The sequence below is a fragment of the Oncorhynchus clarkii genome, chromosome 4 (assembly GCF_045791955.1).
Source record: "Oncorhynchus clarkii lewisi isolate Uvic-CL-2024 chromosome 4, UVic_Ocla_1.0, whole genome shotgun sequence".
In the NCBI taxonomy this organism is placed as follows: domain Eukaryota; kingdom Metazoa; phylum Chordata; class Actinopteri; order Salmoniformes; family Salmonidae; genus Oncorhynchus; species Oncorhynchus clarkii.
The window spans coordinates 49152620-49175183 of record NC_092150.1 but is presented as its reverse complement, the minus strand read 5'-3'; the positions used below and the strand labels follow the sequence as shown (position 1 = coordinate 49175183).

The window sequence follows — 22564 nt, the reverse complement described above, 5'->3', positions numbered from 1 at the left end:
ATTGTTGTTGTTTTTTTTTTTTGTGCTGGTGGAACGACAGGCTGAGGTAAAAAGCCTGACTATGTCTTTATGTCAGTGACATAGAGGTGTTACACTAATAGGCATCTAACGATAAAGTAAACTGCAAGAAAGGTCAAAGGGGTCGGCAGAGTCCCATTCGGTAGTGCAACTAACGGAATAAATGTTAGTTAGCCACCCAGCTACAGTAACGTTGGCTAATAAGCAGAACATTAAGTATATGTCAGAAGACTACTAATAGATTGTTAGCTACGGACCCATCAACACCACCATCGTTTCAAATATATCGCCGTGTCTTCATTTTAGTACGATGGGAAACGCCGCTACAGCTAAGAAAGGCAACGAACAAGAGAGCGGTAAGTGATTATTGCTATCTTCCCAGAAAAGCTAGCTAACTAATGATGTTCGTTACTTCAAGAGCCAAGTTGATAAAGGATTGCAGGCTAACGTTAGGGGACGAACTGGCTTGGCTAACTAACGTAACAAACGTTAGTAACAGTGCGCTAACGTTAACGAGCTAACTAGCTAGCTACACTGACAGTTGGGTGGACGATGCGGCCGTCGTACTACCAGCGGTGCAACAGAGTGGGGGAGGGAGGGTATACTAATTCATTTGTGTTTGAGTAACGTTAGCTAGCTAAACATTTTGGAAAAGTGTCAGACAGTAAATAACAATTTACATTTTTTATGTTGATATTCACGAAGACACTGGCTGTCCAGTTACTGTAGTTAGCTAGCCAGCTACCTAATTTAGCAGCTACGTAAGTAAAGTAGTTAACGTTACTATAACGTGGTAACTTGAACCGTTGGCTAACGTTTTTTATTTCAGAAAACCGCTGACATTAAAGTGGAACTGGCAGCGTTTTAACTACTTTGCAGATATGAAACAGACAATCATCAGTTCATAATTTCAGTAAAAATATAACTTTCCCAGTTTATAATACAAAACCAACTTTGAAGTTTTAAAAATGTAAAACTCAACATTCCATGATGTAAGTTACTGCTACACTAAGGCATGAGTGGCAGAATAAATGGATGCAGTTCAATGCATGATAAATATTCACCTATACATTTTCAGGTTGTTAAAGTTTCAATAAGTCAATAGCATGGACAAAGGTAACAAAGGCAAGGAATGTCAATTAATCAAACTAGCAAGGGCAATGATCCCAAGTCAGTCATAACTAATATGCTAGTATGTATTTATGTAGCAAGCTAAAAATGTTAGCTAGCTATCTAGCTGGCTGCTAGTGGGGCGTAATGTCATTGGAGGAGTGGATGACTGACTGACTTTTTCCCCCTTGTATCGTTTTTCAGTAGCTACACAGCTAGAGATGCACGTGTCATTTTGTTAACTAGCAAGAAATGTGAATAACTTTGCTCGCTAGCTATACTGGACGACTGTTGTCCAGTTAGCATATCGCTTGTGTTCGCAAAGTCACTCTGGCAAGCTATGTACTCCGATTTCAGAGCACTCTTGTCTGAAGGTGCCAGAGCGCAGAATAAGAGAACCTACCTTGCCATGGTTGTTTGATCTATAGGACTGTAAAGTTCCCAAATATAAGAGGACTCCCAGGGCGTTGACACATGTGACCGAATGCCTCGATTCGGTCTTATGTAGCAACACTAGAAATTGTTATAAAAGTAGAGACTCGGAGCTAGAAAATGGTTTATCATACATTGCATTCTTTGAAAGTTGATAAACTTGTAACCCCACTTTTGAGAAAATGGCCCTTCAATGTTTTGGTACACCAACTGGAGAGCTCTTCTTTGTCTACACTAGTGGTTCCCAAACTTGTTATAGTCCCGTGCTATTTCAAACATTCACCCTCCAGTTGCTTACCCCCTCTAGCACCAGGGTCAGCGCACTCTCAAATGTAGTTTTGTGCCGTCATTGTAAGCCTGCCACACACACACTATACAATATATTTATTTAACATAAGAATGAGTGAGTTTTTATCACAACCTGGCTCTTGGGAAGTGACAAAGAGCTCTTGTAGGACCAGGGCACAAATAATAATAATCAATAATGTTGCTCTTTATTTAGCCATCTTACATATAAAACTTTATTTGTTCATAAAAAAATTGTGAATAACTCACCACAGGTTAATAAGAAGGGTATGATTGAAAGAATGCACATAACTCTGCTATGTTGTATTGGAGAGTCTCGGTCTTAATTAATTTTCCACACAGTCTGTGCCCGTATTTAGTTTTCATGCTAGTGAGGGCTGAGAATCCAGTCTACCATAGGTACGTGGTTGCAAAGGGCATCAGTGTCTTAATAGCGCGATTTGCCAAGGCAAGAAACTCTGAGCGCAGCCCTATTCTGATTAAATTCAATTTTTACAGAACCGCCTGTTGCAATTTCGATGAGGCTCTTTTGTTCAGAAATCGTTAAGTGGACTGAATCCAGTTGTTTGTGTCGTCCATTTCGGGAAATTACCTGCGTAATTGCGCACCCAGCTCACTCGGGTGCTTCGCTATATCACATTTGACATTGTCCATAAGCTTGAGTTCATTTGCACCAAGAAAATCATACAATGATGGAAAGACCTGTGTGTTGTCCTTGTTAATGCAGACAGAAAAGAGCTCCAACTTCTTAATCATAGCCTCAATTTTGTCCCGCACATTTAATATAGACGTGACGCGTCCCTGTAATCCTAGATTCAAATTATTCAGGCGAGAAAAAACATCACCCAGATAGGTCAGTCATGTGAGAAACTCGTAATGACGCAAGCGTTCAGACAAGTGATAATTATGGTCAGCAAAGAACTTTAAGCTTGTCTCTCAATTCAAAAAAACATGTCAATACTTTGCCCCTTGATAACCAGCGCACTTCTGTATGTTGTAAATGCATTACATGGTCACTGCCCACACCATTGCATAGGCGGTAGGCAATTAAAGTCACAGTTATGAAAACTTAGGACATTAAACAGGCCTTTCTACTGACTCTGAAAAGCACCAAAAGAAAGATGCCCAGGGTCCCGGCTCCTCTGCGTGAACGTGCCTTAGACATGCTGCAAGGAGGCATGAGGACTGCAGATGTGGCCAGGGCAATAAATTGCAATGTCCGTACTGTGAGACGCCGAAGACAGCGCTACAGGGAGACAGGACGGACAGCTGATCGTCCTCGCAGTGGCAGATCACGTGTAACAACACCTGCACAGGATCAGTACATCCGAACATCACACCTGCGGGACAGGTACAGGATGGCAACAACAACTGCCCGAGTTAAACCAGGAACTCACAATCTCTCCATCAGTACTCAGACTGTCTGCAATAGGCTGAGAGAGGCTGGACTGAGGGTTTGTAAGGCCTGTTGTAAAGGCAGGTTCTCACCAGACATCACCGGCAACAACGTCGCCTATGGGCACAAACTAGAGGTCGACCGAATATGATTTTTTAACGCCGATACCAATTATTAGAGGACCAGCGATGCTGATTATTCGGACGATTTAAAAAAAATATTATTTGTAATAATGACAATTACAACAATACTGAATGAACAATGAACACTTATTTTAACTTAATATAATATATCAATAAAATCTATTTAGTCTCAAATAAATAATGAAACGTTCAATTTGGTTTACATAATGCAAAAACAAAGTGTTGGAGAAGAAAGTATAAGTGCAATATGTGCCATGTAAAAAAAGGTTTAAGTTCCTTGCTCAGAACGTGAGAACATATGAAAGCTGGTGGTTCCTTTTAACATGAGTCTTCAATATTCCCAGTTAAGAAGTTTTAGTTATTATAGGACTATTTCTCTCTTTACCATTTGTATTTCATATACCTTTGACTGTTGTATGTTCTAATAAGTACTTTAGTATTGCCAGCCTAATCTCGGGAGTTGATAGGCTTGAAGTCATAAACAGCGCAATGCTTGAAGCATTGCGAAGAGCTGCTGGAAAATGCAGTAAAGTGCTGTTTGAATGAATGCTTACGAGCCCTCTGCTGCCTACCACTGCTCAGTCAGACTGCTCTATCAAATCATAGACTTAATTATAATATAATCTCACAGAAATACGAGCCTTAGGTCATTAATATGGTTAATTCCGGAATCTATCATTTCGAAAACAAAATGTTTATTCTTTCAGTGAAATACGGAACTGTTCCGTATTTTATCTAACGGGTGGCATCCATAAGTCTTATTATTTCTGTTAGATTGCACAACCTTCAATGTTATGTCATAATTACGTAAAATTCTGGCAAATTAGTTCGCAACGAGCCAGGCGGCCCAAACTGCTGCATATACACTGACTCAGCGTGCAATGAACGCAAGAGAATTGACACAATTTCCCTAGTTTAATATTGCCTGCTAACCTGAATTTCTTTTAACTAAATATGCAGGTTTAAAAAAATATATACTTCTGTGTATTGATTTTAAGAAAGGCATTGATGTTTATGGTTAGGTACATTTATGCAACGATTGTGCTTTTTTCGCAAATGCGCTTTTGTTAAATCTTCCCGTGTTTGGTGAAGTTGGCTGTCTTTGTTAGGAAGAAATAGTCTTCACACAGTTCACAATGAGCCAGGCGGCCCAAACTGCTGCATATATCCTGACTCTGTTGCACAGAACTCAAGAGAAGTGACACAATTTCCCTAGTTAAAGAAATTCATGTTAGCAGGCAATATTAAGTAAATATGCAGGTTTAAAAATATATACTTGTGTATTTATTTTAAGAAAGGCATTGATGTTTATGGTTAGGTAATCATTGGTACAACGACAGTGCTTTTTTCGCTAATGCGCTTGTTAAATCACCCGTTTGGCGAAGTAGGCTATGATTCAATGATAAATTAACAGGCACCGCATCGATTATATGCAACGCAGGACTAGCTCAATAAACTAGTAATATCATCAACCTTGTGTAGTTAACTAGTGATTATGTTAAGATTGTTTTTTTATACGATATGTTTAATGCTAGCCAGCACCTTACCTTGGCTCCTTGCTGCACTCGCATAACAGGTTGTCAGCCTGCCACGCAATCTCCTCGTGGAGTGCAATGTAATCGGCCATGATCTGTGTCCAAAAATGCCAATTTACCGATTGTTATGAAATTTGAAATCGTCCCTAATTAATCGGTCGATCTTTGCACAAACCCGCACAAAATCTGTGGAATTTGTTCAGTTTATGTCTCATGTGTTGAATCTTGTTATGTTCATACAAATATTTACACTTGTTAAGTTTGCTAAATATTAACGCAGTTGACAGTGAGCAGATATTTCTTTTTTTTGCTGAGTTTATTTAGAAACCCATTTATCGCATTTTCAACTCTAGGCCTACTGGTGGTTTTGTCACTAAAAATGTTGAGTAGATATGTCAAATATTTCCACTCTGGCTCATGCATTCTAGCCAACAGCTCGCAGATACAGTGTGGGTATAGCCTCCTACATGAGATTTATTATGGACAAAAAAGCAAGATTATTTAGGTTTGTCAAACGGCAGCCAAGCACCAATCATGTCACCAGAGTAAGTTCATCCCCGGGCGCTTTCACCACCTTGTGAAGTTCATAATAAAAAAAAATAATCTGTAGCCTAATAAACGGCATGCTTTCCCATGATGTCGTGACTTTAAAAAAAATCCAGTATGTACTTTACTCTCATAAAAAGGTTAGATGGAAACCTGGTTAATGTCAATCCATTTTGGGGATGCTGGAATTAATTTTTTGGATTAATGTGCACATGCCTACAAGATACTTTTGAAGTAACCTAATCTGAGTAAAACATTGACTTGTGTTCATGCCACATATAACAGGTAATACATTTAAAAAGTTTAATTATACACATTTTGGCAATTTTGAAGCATTATGGTCTAGGTGCGCAAGGAAGAGCCACTGATTGGAGAGGAGGCAGAGCATGTGTTAAGCTTTCCTGAATAACTGGACCTGCCGGGAGCATATGTGGCCACATTTATTATAGGAGGACTTGTGAGAATGATGATCTGAAAGAGACGGCACATCTCAATATCAGAAGTAAAAATACAAAAAGTTACAAATTTGAAGTTAGCCTGAACATGAGAAAGTTGGTTTGGTGTCTCTAGCTTTAAACGGTTCAAGAGTTACTGTTGGTGTTACAATTCTTAACTTTTTACAACTATTATTATATGTTAGGATAGCCTGAAAGGTTTTAGGTTGGTTTTGTAACTTAACTGACCAAGGAGCAGGGATATTTTAAAAAACTACCACTATATTACTGTGGTTCTACTTCAAACCATGTTCATTTATGCACATGTAAAATTATTAAGTATAAGTGGTATCAAATCTGAATGCATTTTAAGTTGGGTCAGTCTGAACATCTCAACATTAGTTTAGCGTTGACAGCTTTATTGTGACTCGTTTCAGAAAACTAGGCGTATGTCGCACGTCACTACTTCACAGGCGAGCCATTTGAACTTTTTTGGGGCAGAAATGCCTTCTGGAACATGTGAATTTTCATGTGTCATAATAACAAACTTGTATTCCATATGTAAATACGAATGCAATTGTTAAATTACGAGCCTAGTTGGTTGAGCCATGGAAAATGACAGCAACCGTCCCGCTAGCCATGATTGGCTGAGATAATGAGTGGGCTGGACATGCCGAGAGATGAGTTCGGATTAGTCTGCCATGTTGCACGCTTCTGTTTATAATATGAGGTGGTCATGTGTAGGTAATCCTTTCTAATGCTTTAATATATCACGTAGTAGAACTGCATAAGTGTTGCTCTCCACTTTCTGGAAGACCGAGTTTTGAAATCAGTGGAATTAGAGTATGATAGCTAAGGAGAGGGATACAATTCTGGCATTTGATTGCAACTATTCAGACTGAGTCGAAAAGAGAACCCAGAATGCTCTGGATTGCATCTTCAAACTAAGGGCAACCATGGCATCTGTGACAGAGCTGGAGATTTGTCAGAAAATGTACCTCAATGAAGGGGTTGGATATGCCACTGTACTCCATTACCCATATATCGCGCCATGTCCACAGTGTCTTAACGTACCCATGATTGCATTCCGACCCCAGTGCAGGTCAGTGTAAACAAGCGTAACAGTAGGGTTTGAATCTGCCCAAAAGCGTAGGAACTGCTCTGTTTTCTGTAAGTGCCGGTCACTGGTCAAGTAGCCTGTAAGACTCATTTTCAGCCGGAAACGTTTTCCACGGTCAAACTGTGTTCCTTCCTAGTGCAGCCTGAGTGCCATAGATAAAAACTGGGCACAGCTTTGTCACTGTCATGGCTTCACCATTACTTCACTGAAAACCATGTGTCTCTAGCCCAAATGGTTAAAAAGGTATGAATGTGCCCACATGGCGGTACACGGGAATGTTCCAAAATGTAATTTGTGGGAAAGTGCCATTCTAAAATGCACATGCGATTGGTTTCATGGACGAAGATGGAAATATCTGTTAGAAATTTAGAAAGAGGGGAGATCTAAACATGCAAAAAACTATCATTGCTTGGTTATATGACTAGGATATTGCCTTTGACTGCTTGACAATAAAATAAAGTTGACTTTGAAAACCAAGTTCCACACAAAAGCGTTATGACTGGGGGACAGTGCCAAGAGTGTGGAAAGCTGTCATCAAGGTTCTGAAGAACCTCAAATATAAAATATATTTAGATTTTTAACACATTTGGTTACTACATGATTTCATGTGTTTTATTTCGTAGTTTTGATGTCTTCACTATTATTCCACAATGTACAAGATAGTAAAAAGTAAGAAAAACCCTGGAAGGATTCGGTATGCCCAAACTTTTGACTGGTACTGTATATATATTTTTTTACAGGTACCAGATGTATTATTTGTCCATTCTACAATGTAATCTAATAAAAACAAGGTTATCAAGTTGTAGTGATGGGCCTGCAACAGACTATAAAACTCTGGAGAACCTTTATGCATTAACACTAGAGAGCAATATCACCTTTGTTAGAATAGCCTATATCATAGACCTAGATGTATTGTTTACAAAATATTAAACGTTCTTGAACACATTGCATTGTTTTGCAATGCAATGTTTTTGTACGTTTTTTTTAAACTCATTTTTAAAAAGCATGAGTGCTGTTAATGTCTAGTATGAAAGTGAAAATAGTTTAGACAGTGGTCTAGAGTTCTGAAGTGGATTTCTTTTACAAGAACTGAAGTACACTTGAACAGGAAGCCATGTTAGTGTGTGGTTAGTCAAGCATCGCAGTTTGCAATTCATCACAAACAGGAAGTGTATAATCACTCTGTATGGCCTCCAGTTGAAAAACGGTTTGGCTACCTTTTAGCTGTAAGTTTGATCTAGTCGTTGGGAAGGGAAAAACGCCATTTCAATTCTAAATGGCCCAGGGAAAGGATCATTCCTTCCTAAAGCTGGACGACCTTGCCAGCCGATTCTTCAACAGGTATCGCAAAGGCAACCAAGAGCAAAAAGCCCTGGAGAGTGAGGGGCCTCATGTCTCAGAGTTCACCATCATTTGGGATAAGTTGAGTAAGTTACTGTGTGCTCTTCATGCTGTAGCTATCGAAATAGGCAGGTGTGACCAAGTGGGTCTAATTATTAGACGAGCTCAAACTTTTATTTGATAATTGCTGACGTCAACGTTGGCAAAACCCTAACCAGTAAATATTACGTTTCTAGTGAATACACCCCTGGTATCTTTATGGCTACATGGACACAGTAACACTTGACTTTTTGGTGCTTTTTCTAAATGAGTCTATACGCTTTAACTGAGCCTTGTGTTTCCTTCAAACTTGTCAGGGCTGATAATTAAACCAGAGCGAGACTGGTGCTTTAGGCTAAACTAAAAGGACACAGGGTCTGAAAAACCAAGACATTCATCTTAAAACACACTAAAGTTTTAAGAGAAGCAAATGGTATGAAACCAGGAGTGACCTACTGAAACTTGTTTTCATAGGTTTTTTTTTCTTGTCATATGACAACCATGGAACTTGCTTGATTCCTCAATGTTACTAACTATAGAAGCGTTCGGTTGATCTTCACCATGGAGCTAAAATTGCATGGAGAGTTAGGCTAGTTCTTACACAGAGTCAGTCCCATAAAACACTACCTAGTGCTACGTGCCCTGGAATCCAGTGCCCAAAGTCAGGAAGTTATTAGATAATGTATTGAATTCACCAGGAAGAAAACACACCAGTAACTAGGTCTATGCAGCTATTTGTTCTTCTTAAAACCTTATTTTTAACTTCGAAGATGCATCGTACACAAACTGCACTGTCATCAACAACGTGTAATGTATATTGTAAATGCGCAGCAACATTGTTGCAGTCAGTCTCTGTTGCCTCGTCTGAATGAGATCTCTCTGTCCTGTCATTTTCTTTGTGCCACTTCTTGGCCGGGGAGGGTGGATGGTTTGTATTCTATTCTGATTTTTATTTATTTTTTTATCACTTTTTTCTCCTTTTTCTAATGATCTGTCCTTAACAGTCCTATGTTACGTTCAATGTCAGTTAGAGGGGTCAGTGAGCTTTCGAACAGCTAGTGAGAGACGTAGTCTCCCTTACCAGTTAGGCCTACTATCATGTCAGATATGTGAGGCCCATGGAAATAGATGCCCCTATTATTGTGTAGTTACAGCAGTGAGCTACAACTCCTGCTACAGACAGACAGGAAGTTCTCCAGCAACCAACGACATGGCTTAGGCTGCATGCAGAAACCCTGTCAGCTCAACAGCTAGCTCAGTCTTAACGTTTTGCCTTTTAGAGACATAATTGAGATTTAGACATATCTGATATGTAGACATAGTTGGGCTCAAATCCAGTCAAGTTAGGGAATGAACTGAAGTTTCATTCATGTATTGAGAGTTGATTTTGTGAAGATTGTGGACTTTCAATTCATGAATTAAATCCATGTTTATTTATTAAACTGAGATTCCCCCCAACTCCAGTGGTTTCAGGCTAATCCATTTGAGGTAGGCTATTTGAAATTGCACAGTCTTATGTTGTCTTCTCCAATGTACTTTTGTTGTTACATCTAACCCACTTAAGTATCTAGCTAATGTTCTTGTTTTTACATAAACATTTCTTCCCTCTTTCTCCTCTTCATCATTTCCATCCATGTGGGTGAATGTTCCTGAAAACCCTTGGTGAACTAGAGACTTTTGGTATGCGCATTCTCTTCCATAAGCTGTCCTAAGTCACAGAGAGGGCAGACAGCCAATAGCCTAGATATCATTCAACAAATAGGCTAGGACTACAACCTGGCTGCTGCTAAAACAGTAGAAATTGTGTGGCTTTTCTTCAATAGTAACATCATGACTAACTCATGGATTTAGCCAATTACTTTGTCATTCCTCGGTGACTATGGACTGCTCATGTCTGCTGTGGTTTCCGCAAAGCACTTTCTATGCCTGCACTGTAGTTAGTTTGCTGTGGCTTTTAAAACTTTTTCTGAATTTTAATTAAAATTTTTTCCCCCTTGAATAGTGTTAACCCTCTGAAAGGAATGCACTGTTGTTACTCTTTGAATTGGCTATCTGTAAAGCCTGTGAGTGCTCTTTGCATCTCTTCATTGTAAAATTGCTAGCTAATAAAGATGTTTTAAGTACAGTACCTCTACCTGGTACTTTACTTTGGCCTGACCTTACTAACGGTTTATGTAGTTAGTGTGATCCCCTGAACATGTTGACTGTTAGATACCCAGCAACTCTGATCTAAGTAGAAATGCAATAGGTCTATAGACCTGTCTAACCTGTGTTTATTCTGTGCTAATTGTCTTCTTTCTTCACCTTTCAGTGAAAGAGTTCTTAGCCAAAGCCAAAGAAGATTTTTTACGAAAATGGGAGTGCCCACCACAGGTAAGAGATCAATAACAAAATACTTATTTCCCATAGGTAACAAAATACTACACTGAACAAAAATATAAAACGCAATATGCAACAACTTCAAATATTTGATGGAGTTACAGTTCATATAAGGAAGTCAGTCAATTTAAATAAATAAATTAGGCCCTAATCTATGAATTTTTACACGACTGGGAATACAGATGTTTAGATGCCTTTAAAAAAAATATTTAAAAAAATAGGGGCGTTATCATAAAACCAGTCAGTATCAGGTGTGACCTCCATTTGCATCATGCAGCGCGACACATCTTCTTCACATAGAGTTGATATGGCTGTTGATTGTGGCCTGTGAAATGTTGTCCCACTCCGCTTCAATGGCTGTGTGAAGTTGCTGGATATTGGCAGGAACTGGAACACGTCGATCCAGAGCATCCCATAAGTTCTCAATGGGTAACATGTCTGGTGAGTGCAGGCCATGGAAGAACTGGGACATTTTCAGCTTCCAGGAATTGTGTACAGATCCTTGCGACATGGAGTCGTGCATTATCATGCTGAAACATGAGGTGATGGCAGCAGATGAATGACACTACAATGGGTCTCAGGATCTCGTCACGGTATCTCTGTCATGGCAGCGGATGAATGACACTACAATGGGTCTCAGGATCTCGTCACGGTATCTATGTCCATTCAAATTGACATCTATAAAATGCAATTGGGTTTGTTGTACGTAGCTTATGCCCATACCATAACTCCACCGCCACCATGGGTCACTCTGTTCACAGTGTTGACATCAGCAAACTGCTCTACCTCACAACGTCATACACGCGATCTTCCATCTGCCCGGTACAGTTGAAACTGGGATTTAGCCGTAAAGGTACACTTCAAGCGCGCCAGTGGCTGTCTAAGGTGAGCTTTTGCCCACTGAAGTTGGTTGTGACGCCAAACTGCGGTCAGGTTAAGACCCTGGTAAGGACACAAAGGGCTTCCCTGAGAATGTTTCTAAATCAAAATAAGCCCGCCTCCCAGGATCCTCACAGCCTTCATTTTACCCAGCACTCTCTCCACCATTTTGGTTAACTCCAATGGTTTCTTCATGATTGGGACTCTGCTCAGCTGCTCCTCATTAACAAACACTACTCCTACGAAATACAAAGGGTCATTCTCATCACTGTACACTACTTTGCTCTGTTTTCAATCAAAATCATCAAATGTATTTATATAGCTCATCAGCTGATATCTCAAAAGTGCTGTACAGAAACCCAGTCTAAAACCCCAAACAGCAAGCAATGCAGGTGTAGAAGCACGGTGGCTAGGAAAAACTCCCTAGAAAGGCCAAAACCTAGGAAGAAACTTAGAGAAACCAGGCTATGAGGGGTAGCCAGTCCTCTTCTGGCTGTGCCGGGTGGCGATTATAACAGATGTTCAAATGTTCATAAATGACCAGCATGGTCAAATAATAATAATCACAGGCAGAACAGGCAGTTTTCCATTTTTTTGGACAATACTCCAATTCTGCTTGATTCTACCGCCATTGTATTCAGAATCCACTTCATCATCCGCTTCTGCCATCTTTCGTTCCCGGCCAGAGTAGTCTAAAATTCGCAAAGGCACATACTTTTGAGGAGATAGGGAAACGGTGCCCACGCCATGTCAATTTGCCACGCGGTGCATTCTGGGCGATTTTGCTACCAATGAGCGCACTCCATGGAGTGAAAAACATTAGCAAGAATCTCGTCAACAAGAAGTACAACATTACCAATATCTTCCGAAATGTGAGATAATCATCTTGCTATCTGTAGTATCGTATAGCTTTGGAATCGTGGCATTATTATCGTGGCTTTGGAATCGTCATTGAAAATAAGACTTTGTGGGCCTCCCGGGTGGCGCAGTGGTTAAAGGTGCTGTACTGCAGCGCCAGCTGTGCCATCAGAGACTCTGGGTTCGCGGCCAGGCTCTGTTGTAACCGGCCGGGACTGGGAGGTCCGTGGGGCGATGCACAATTGCCCTAGCGTCGCCCGGGTTAGGGAGGGGTTGGCCGGTAGGGATGTCATCGCGCACCAGCGACTCCTGTGGCGGGCCGGGCGCTAACCAAGGTTGCCAGGTGCACGGTGTTTCCTCGGACACATTGGTGCGGCTGGCTTCCGGGTTGGATGCGCGCTGTGTTAAGAAGCAGTGCGGCTTGGTTGGGTTGTGTATCGGAGGACGCATGACTTTCAACCTTCGTCTCTCCTGAGCCGTACGGGAGTTGTAGCGATGAGACAAGATAGTAGCTACTAAAAACAATTGGATACCACGAAATTTGGGAGAAAACGGGGTAAAAAATAAAATTTAAAAAATAAGACTTTGTTCTTAACTGACTTGCCTAGTTAAATAAAGGTAAAATAAAAAATAGGATCACCTCTTTTATTTTAAGATTTTGAAATGTCAGAATAATACTAGTGATTTATTTCAGCTTCTATTTCTTTCATATCACATTGTGGTGGTTCAGAAGTGGTTCAGAAGTTTACATACACTCAATTAGTATTTGGTAGCATTGCCTTTAAATTGTTTAACTTGGGTCAAATGTTTTGGGTAGCCTTCCACAAGCTTCCCACAATAAGTTGGGTGAATTTTGGCCCATTCCTCCTGACAGAGCTGGGTCAGGTTTGTAGGCCTCCTTGCTCGCTTATGCTTTTTGAGTTCTGCCCACAAATTTATTGTGGGATTGAGGTCAGGGCTTTGTGATGGCCACTCCAATACCTTGGCTTTGTCCTTAAGCCATTTTGCCACAACTTTGGAAGTATGCTTGGGGTCATTGTCCATTTGGAAGACCAATTTGCGACCAAGTTGAGTTGTTGCTTCAATATATCCACATCCATTTTCCACCCTCATGATTCCATCTATTTTGTGCATCAGTCCCTCCTGCAGCAAAGCACCCCCACAACATGATGCTGCAACCCCCGTGCTTCCCGGTTGGGGTGGTTCTTTGGCTTGCAAGCCTCTCCCTTTTTCCTCCAAACATAACGATGGTCATTATGGCCAAACAGTTCTATTTTTGTTTCATCAGACCAGAGGACATTTCTCCAAAAAGTATGATCTTTGTTCCCATGTGCAGTTGCAAACCGCTTTTCTATGGCGGTTTTGAGCAGTGGCTTCTTCCTGTTCTGGGATTGATTTGCGCTGTTCGCACCAAAGTACATTCATCTCTAGGAGACAGAACGCGTCTTCTTCCTGAGAGGTATGACGACTGCGTGGTCCCATGGTGTTTATACTTGCGTATTATTGTTTGTACAGATGAATGTGGTACCTTCAGGTGTTTGGAAATTGCTCCCAAGGATGAACCAGACTTGTGGAGGTCTACAATTATTTTTTGGAGGTCTTGGCTGATTTCTTTTGATTTTCCCATGATATCAAGCAAAGAGGCACTGAGTTTGAAGGTAGGCCTTGAAATACGTCCACAGCTACACCTCCAATTGACTCAAATTATGTCAATTAGCCAGAAGCTTCTAAAGCCATGACATCATTTTCTGGAATTTTCCAAGCTAAGACGCAGTCAACTTAGTGTATGTAAACTTCTGACCCACTGGATTTGTGATACAGTGAAATAATCTTGTCTGTTAACAATTGTTGGAAAAATTACTTGTCTTGCACAAAGTATATGTCCTAACCGACTTGCCAAAACTATAGTTTGTTAACAAGAAATGTGTGGAGTGGTTGAAAAACAAATTTTAATGACTCCAACCTAAGTGTATATAAACTTCAGACTTCAACTGTATCTCTGGCAACTGTACCATGCAATGCACCCTGGACTAAAGAGGCAGACAAATAGGAAAAATGTGCTAATTGACACATTTCTCAAGGTAGGAATATCGTAAAAATATGTTCAATGGCTCATTCGAGAGAAGAGATCCTCCAGAGTTATGACATCGGCCAGCATTCAAATCTGACATGTACGATAGACGTTTTCGCAATCTAAAAGTCGTATTCTTAACTTACAATGCTGTGAGAGCGACTTACTTACGGTGCTACGTAATACCGGCCGTATTTCTGCCTGCTCGAACACCAATAACTCACATAAACAGAAAATGACCCAGAGAATCGACATTCAAAATGGCTGAACCTTAACTTTACTGGTGTTTAAAAATTCAAAAATCTCTGGCCCTTGTACTCAGCAGCACCACCTAGTTAAAAAAATCCATGGAAGAACATCACTTCCTAGAGTAGCTCAAACTGCGCATGCAATGTTCCAAAAACTCTTTCATGAAACATGATGGCAACACGCTAAAAAGACACTTCCTGATCTTCAAATGTGCCACTCTATTCTTTCTACAGTCTATGAGCAGCCTACAATGTGCCTTTTTAATTAAAGGCATATTACCCGTTCTTTGCGGAGATCGCATAGACAGTAAACGCTGCACAATTACCTTCATTAAAGTGTGCTGCCCTGTATTGAATTTCAACTTTAATGTCGGCTCACTGTTTGCTGTCACATTTTAAGGATGTGTTTTCCTCCTCAGAGCACAACTGGACTGGATGACTTTGACAGGCTGAAGACTCTGGGCACAGGCTCGTTCGGTAGAGTGATGTTGGTGAAACATAAAGGAACAGAACAGTTCTACGCCATGAAGATCCTGGACAAACAGAAAGTGGGTACCATGCATTAACATGCACTGGGTTGTGTTCATTAGGTTAGATAACGGAAAAAGAAAATGAGCGTTCCTTATTGGGTAAGTCCAGGTAGTCCTTCCCTGTTTGTTTGCTTTCTTCCGTTTAGTGCCTAATGAACATGACCCTGTTTTGTTTTGAATGAAGTTGAACAAAACCTAGGCCGGTTAAATCACCCAGCACAGTAAAGTTGGCTGGTGTCAGAGAAAGCCTGGCTTTATCTAGCATGGGTTTACACTAGTTCAAAAGGAAATGGAAATGCATCTTCTCAGGTGCTGTGAGGCTTGGTTAACCACAAAATACATCTTGTATTTTTTTGCTTGACATTTTTAAAGTGAAACTTAATGAGACACAGTATGAGAGATCCTGTACCTTGTTATAGCACTGGTATATTATTTTGGTTAACTTGATCTTACATCAAGGCACATGATGGTCAGAACTAAATGGTTTTCACTGTTTCAGTTAAAATTAATGTGTTTGTACCTTTTTAATGTGTTTGCTAGGCCCAGTGAGAGCAGGGGGAAAAAGTTAAAAATCTGAATTAAAAATGTAAACCAGTCATTGAGGCAACACTATTTTGTTAGCTACAAAGTAAGCTCTCCCTTTTTTCAGCTGCCTGCTTTGGGATATTTTATGAAATGTCAGTCCCATGCAGGTTTCAAACGGTGACTGACGTGCCTTTTGAACCTATGACCTCTTGACAGTTTGGCTTTAAACCTACACTGTGGTATTTTCCCCACATAATGCTGTATTCTAAAGCTGTTAAAGATTAGCAATTGGACTGTCCTATTGATATTTAATTGCCCTGATCATCGTAAATGGTGCTGCCTTGTGGTGACTAGATCGCATTGGCTGCCACCAAATATAGTAGGGATGTTCCCTTGATATTGTCTCTTACATTATTATTTTGCTGTGTATCAAATGAATTTATGTGGAAAGGCAAACACTTTGTTCTCTTTATTCTCGTGTGTAGATTTGTAAGCATCACACGTTCCCACTACTAGCATTCTGATAACAAATATGCTACATAGGTCCAGTTTATTTATTTTATTTTACCAGGTAAGTTGACTGAGAACACATTCTCATTTACAGCAACGACCTGGGGAATAGTTACAGGGGAGAGGAGGGGGATGAATGAGCCAATTGTAAGTTGCATGTAAAAAAAAATTTAAAATAACAAAAATTAGACTAAAGTACTACAAATGTTGTCTATTGCCCAGGCACTCATTCCTTGATCTCCAAAGTTAGCCACCACTATAAATTCTTCTTTGGGATGTGGTACGCTCACATGCATTAGATTTATCAGATGACTGGTGACTTTTCTCTGTACTATTGTGCTCCTCTCCTCATCGTTATGCCTCCTCTCTCATTGTTCTCACAGGTGGTGAAGCTGAAGCAGATAGAACACACGCTAAACGAAAAGAGAATACTGCAGGCGGTGTCCTTCCCCTTTCTCGTGAGACTAGAGTATTCCTTCAAGGTATGTCAGCAGCAGTAGGATGTCCTAAAATGTGCACCATACAATTGGTGAAAAAGATGAGCAGTGTTATCCTGCTAATAGAGCTTGGATGATAAACCAAAAATGGCCTTCCTTGGTACCCCAGTCATTTTCTGTGATTTTGCTACACAATGTTACTGTAAATATGGGGTCTCAAAGAGAACCTGCAGATACCCGGCCCTCCGTGGAGTGATTTGGACACGTGCTGTAGATTGTTCTAAAACCGTTATTTGGTTGACAGTAATAGCCTATGCATTATGTTGGCTCCTGTATTTTTTGGGGGTACTTTTTACCCCTTTTTCTCCCAAATTTCATGACATCCAATTTGTAGTTAGTCTTGTCCCATCGCTGCAACTCCTGTACGGGGTAGGCGAAGGTCGAGAGCCATTCTTCCTCTGAAACATGACCCTGCCAAGCCGCACTGCTTCTTAACACACTGCTCACTTAACCCGGATGCCAGCCGCACCAATGTGTCGGAGGAAACGCTGTACAACTGGCGACCAAGACAGCTCGCAGGCGCCTGGCCTGCCACATGGAGTCGCTAGAGCACAATGTGACAAGGAAATCCTGGCCGGCCAAACCCTCTCCTAACCCGGACGATGCGGGGCCAATTGTGCTCCGCCTCATGGGTCTCCCAGTCACGGCCAGCTGTGACACAGCTTGGGATCGAACCCGGGAGAGTATGTTGATTCCTGCTATAAAAGTGTCTGCTTGTCCCTGTTTTCCTGTCGGCTGCTGTGTTAGCGAGCCTCTCTAACTCCCCACTGTGTGCCTGGAGGAGGGAGAGATGCATTCTGAGAAACACAAGCATATGACCGTTGTTCAAAATGCAATTGCGGGAAAATTACAGTTTTCAAAGCAACTGCTGTTACATTTAGAGAGGAGAGTCACAGCTTTCTGTGAGTATATTTTATTTCTCACCTCTTAATATTGAATTCATGGCACCACTTCACAACTGGAGTAAGTTGTAGTATGGTTTGGTTTTGATGTGGCTGCGGAGCGCACCATTTGCAGTGGATAGGCCTATATCAAGTAGCCTAAGCCTAGCGCTAGAATTTTTTTGTACGATAGATGAATCAATTAGCATACATGGCTATATAGCAACAATATCATGTTTAGAGTTAGCAGTCTAGCTAAGTGTTTTGAGTTCCCACTTCCTCAGATGGTGAATAATATAGCCTATAAGCCAATATTCACAAAGCGCCCAAATTAATCTGATAATAATGGATTCTATTTTAACCAGTTGCACAATCATGTTTTCCCTGGAAATGTTAGATGAAAGGGCTTACTTTTTAATCATAGGCTACCATCTCACCTGTCTGTCTTGACACTGGAAAATTATCTATAGCCCTGATGTGAATTTAAAGTAACTGTCTATTGAAATCAATACATATATTGTTGTATTTATTGTTATCCAGCAAAATAGTTACATTGATCACAATATTACTTTTTGTCCATAACGCAACTCCCCCCAAAATTATTTATCGTAAAAAAGTTGGTGACCAACTTTTTTCAGAGTGGGGTTTACAGGTCCAAAAACAATCAAATAAATGCATACAAAGATGACCCTGACCCACCTCCCAAAAGAAAGCATTCCTCCCATCCCACCCAGCAACAGAGGTTGCTTATCTGCTGCAGTAACGTCTTTCCTTTGTGAACGGCTGTGTTAATTATTTATAGAAATATCTAATTCCAATATATATTGTAATTTATCGTTCTACTTGCAAATATGTTGGAATAGTCCTTGTAGATTTTGACAAAAAATATTGTATCAATTTCAACCCAAGGTAAGTGTGTGTGTTCTAACTTTGTTTGAACCATAGGATAACTCCAACCTCTACATGGTGATGGAGTACGTTCCAGGAGGAGAAATGTTCTCCCATCTGAGACGCATCGGGAGGTTCAGGTGAATTTAAAAAAGTTTTGACACCATGTTCATAGCCTGGTGTGTCTATATACTTGAGATACAAAATAATGGGCACAATCTATGAATTATAAGGTATTGTGCTCTGTTGTCTTTGGTTTCATTTTTTTTCACCCGTTTGACATCACGTCAACTTACATTTTCCTTCTTCTGTCTTCAGTGAACATCACGCACGATTTTATGCAGCTCAGATAGTACTCACTTTTGAGTACCTCCACTCGCTAGACCTTATCTACAGAGACCTGAAGCCTGAAAACCTTCTCATTGATCACCAAGGGTACATCCAGGTACAGATGCAGCGATATCCAAACCAAAGCATATCCACATTTGTTGACTATGAACTCTCATCTAAGACTTCTGTCTTGAGATTGTGAGTAGCAAATAATGAGAGGTTAGACATCACATTACTGTTGACAGTCCATGCAAATTTGCCCTATGCAAATGTGGACTGCTATTATTACATGGTTCTAATGCCCTTGTTGGTCCGTTTCAGGTCACAGACTTTGGCTTTGCCAAAAGAGTAAAAGGCAGGACCTGGACATTGTGTGGAACTCCTGAGTACCTGGCTCCAGAGATCATCCTCAGCAAGGTGGGCCATCGTGTCCAATATAGCGTGCTGTACATAGTGTGTTTGACTGTTTGCAACCTACCTGTAGATATGAATTAGTTGTTTGCACAGTATGTGCAAAGAAAGTTGCTGAAGATTGTTTTCTCTGCTGTACTCTGCTAGGGCTACAACAAAGCTGTGGACTGGTGGGCACTGGGAGTCCTGATCTACGAGATGGCTGCCGGGTACCCTCCGTTCTTCGCTGATCAGCCAATCCAGATCTACGAGAAGATCGTGTCTGGCAAGGTATGCAGGAATTGATGTTATGTGTAGTCTGGACTGACATGTTACCGGACACCATGCGTTCTTGAATGTTATGCAAAACTATTGCATACGTATTAGTGTCCTATAAAACTTTCTTCACAGGGGTGATTTGCCTATATATTTTGCAGCGGCCCCTACTGTTTTAAAATGACAGAGCTATTAGCCTATATGGTGTCCCTTGATGTTCTGGTTATTTGCCAACATTGCTGTGCGTGTTTCTATCGTCCCAGTTACTTTTATCCATATTTTAACAATGAGCTCCACAGTTAAAGCCCAACTCCTCTCCTGTGTTCCAGGTACGATTCCCCTCCCATTTCAGCTCAGACTTGAAAGACCTGCTGAGGAACCTGCTCCAGGTGGACCTGACGAAGCGCTACGGCAACCTGAAGAATGGGGTGAATGACATCAAGAACCACAAGTGGTTTGCCACAACGGACTGGATCGCAATCTACGAGAGGAAGGTATGTCCCGATCGTTAGTTTTAAGTGTGAAATAACCACGGTTAGTTTGGAACAGTAAAAACAACAGGTAACACATTATGTATCCCCAGAAAGATTGACATTCCAGGTGTAATTAAATATGAGCTTTACCGTCATAAAAACACTGCCAGATATAACACATTTGCACTATAAAGGCCTTGCACAGCTTGTAGGCAAGGATGTTGGGAGTTCAGTGCTTTCCCCTCTAACCCTCATCATCAACATAGATTGATTGCCTTTGCCACATAAACAATGTGTAGCTGTTGTGATTGTATTGTGGTCTTTAGAGCCACTCACACACTTGTGCTGTTGCCTTTCAGGTGGAAGCTCCCTTCATACCAAAGTGCAGAGGACCAGGAGACACAAGCAACTTTGACGACTACGAAGAGGAGGATGTCCGTGTGTCCGACACAGAAAAGTGTGCGAAAGAGTTTTCTGAATTCTAGCAAGGGGAGGCAGGCGTTCCATAAGGTCTCACATGTATTGGGATTTTTGCAGTCTGTTGAGGGTGGAGCTGAGACATGACGCATTCAAAACAATTGCCTAGTTCCTTCATTCCACAAGGTTGAATGAGGTCCTTCTTGCCATGATCCTCCTCGCGTGCAGTTAGCACTAAACGTATACACAGGCACATTATGCAGACACCCCTCGTGCTGCGACACAAAAATACTAGGTAGACCACGTTTTTTGTCTTTTGTTTCCTGTTTTGTTTTTAAAACATTTGTTGCTTTAAATAATCCTTCCCTCCATTTTAAACCAAGTGATTATTTGCAAAGAAAGACAAAAACCAATGAAATGCCCATTTTACAGTGGCACAAAGAGTTACTGTCTATATTAGGTGGTATTACACATTTTAGGGATTTTTAAGTTGCTCCTAGTTCTAGTTCATGCTAGTGACTCTTGCCAGTTCTTGTGTGTTAGGCCTACACGTCAGTGTTTGTTTTAGGTTTAATTCAACTTTCTTGGCCCAGTCTATAATCCTAAACAGTCTTTCTGCATAATATAAAGATACAGTATCTTTTTACAAAGAAATGGATGTCAGAAAAGGAAAATACTCAATACAATACTACAGTCACATGGACATGCAGTCCTTGATGAGGGGTACAGTAGTAGCAAAGCAAACCTAATTACAAAGCAAAAACCTGTGATATGTTTCATGTATCATTTGTAGCAATGTTTTACTTGTCAGGTCATGGGGCATTTTATTTTTATTTTTTTTAACCTCCGAGTAGGTATTGTATTCAAATTAAGATGAAGTGAGATTATATATTTTAAGGTACAACAACCCCAAGAGGGGTAGGAAACTTATGGGCTTTAACTACACTGAACAAAAATATAAACGAAACCATGCAACAATTTCAAAGATTTTACTAAGTTACAGTTCATATAAGGAAATTTGTCAATTGAAATAAATTCATTAGGCTCTAATCTATTGATTGCACATGACTGGGAATACAGATATGCATCTGTTGGTCACAGATACCTTAAAAAAAAATTGTGGTGTGGATCCGAAAACCAGTCTGGTGTATCTGGTGTGACCACCATTTGCCTCATGCAGTGCAACGGACGCATCTCCTTCGCATAGAGTTGATCAGGCTGTTGGTTGTGGCCTGTGGAATTTGTCCCACTCCTCTTCAATGGCTGTGCAAAGTTGATGGATATTGGCAGGAACTGGAACATGCTCTCGTACACATCGATCCAGTGCATCCCAAACATGCTCAATGAGTGACATGTCTGGTGAGTATGCAGGCCATGGAAGAACTGGGATATTTCAAGCTTCCAGGAATTGTGTACAGATCCTTGTGACATGGGGTCGTGCATTATCATGCTGAAACATGAGGTGATGGCGGCAGATGAATGGCACAATAATGGATCTTGTCATGATATCTCTGCATTCAAATTGCCATCGATAAATGTAATTGTGTTTGTTGTTCGTAGCTTATGCCTTCCCATACATAATCCCACCGCCAGCAAACCACTCGCCCACACGACACCAGTCTGCCATCTGCCCGGTATAGTTGAAACCTGGATTTAGCTGTGAAGGTCTCGGACGATCCCTCATGTGAAGAAGCCGGATGTGGAGGTCCTGGGCTGGTGTGGTCTGCGGGTGTGAGGCCGGTTGGACGCACTGCCAACTTCTATAAAACGACGTTGGAGGCAGCTTATGATAGGGAAATTATTATAAAATTCTCTAGCAACAACTGATGGACATTCCTGCAGTCAGTCTGCTAATTGCACTCTCCCTCAACTTGAGACATCTGTGGCATTGTGTTGTGTGACACGAGTGGCCTTTTATTGTCCCCTGCACAAGGTGCACCTTTGTAATGATCATGCTGTTTAATCGGTTTCTTGATATGCCACACCTGTCAG

General features: G+C 40.9%; 1 protein-coding gene across 2 annotated transcripts; it reads left to right on the top strand.

Moving 5' to 3' along the window:
- LOC139406906 (protein kinase, cAMP-dependent, catalytic, beta a) lies at window positions 1–21226 on the top strand. 2 transcript variants are annotated; one of them, XM_071150056.1, is made up of 10 exons: window positions 1–374; window positions 10732–10793; window positions 15275–15403; window positions 16804–16902; window positions 18744–18826; window positions 19005–19131; window positions 19338–19433; window positions 19575–19697; window positions 20012–20176; window positions 20515–21226. In XM_071150056.1, exons 1-10 carry the CDS (start codon window positions 329–331, stop codon window positions 20638–20640), a joined length of 1056 nt encoding a protein of 351 aa, XP_071006157.1. In that variant the 5' UTR covers window positions 1–328; the 3' UTR covers window positions 20641–21226. The 2 variants fall into 2 exon arrangements, with proteins under 2 accessions (XP_071006157.1, XP_071006156.1); XM_071150055.1 differs by lacking the exon at window positions 1–374 and adding an exon at window positions 8199–8467.
- Window positions 21227–22564: the final 1338 nt, after the last annotated feature.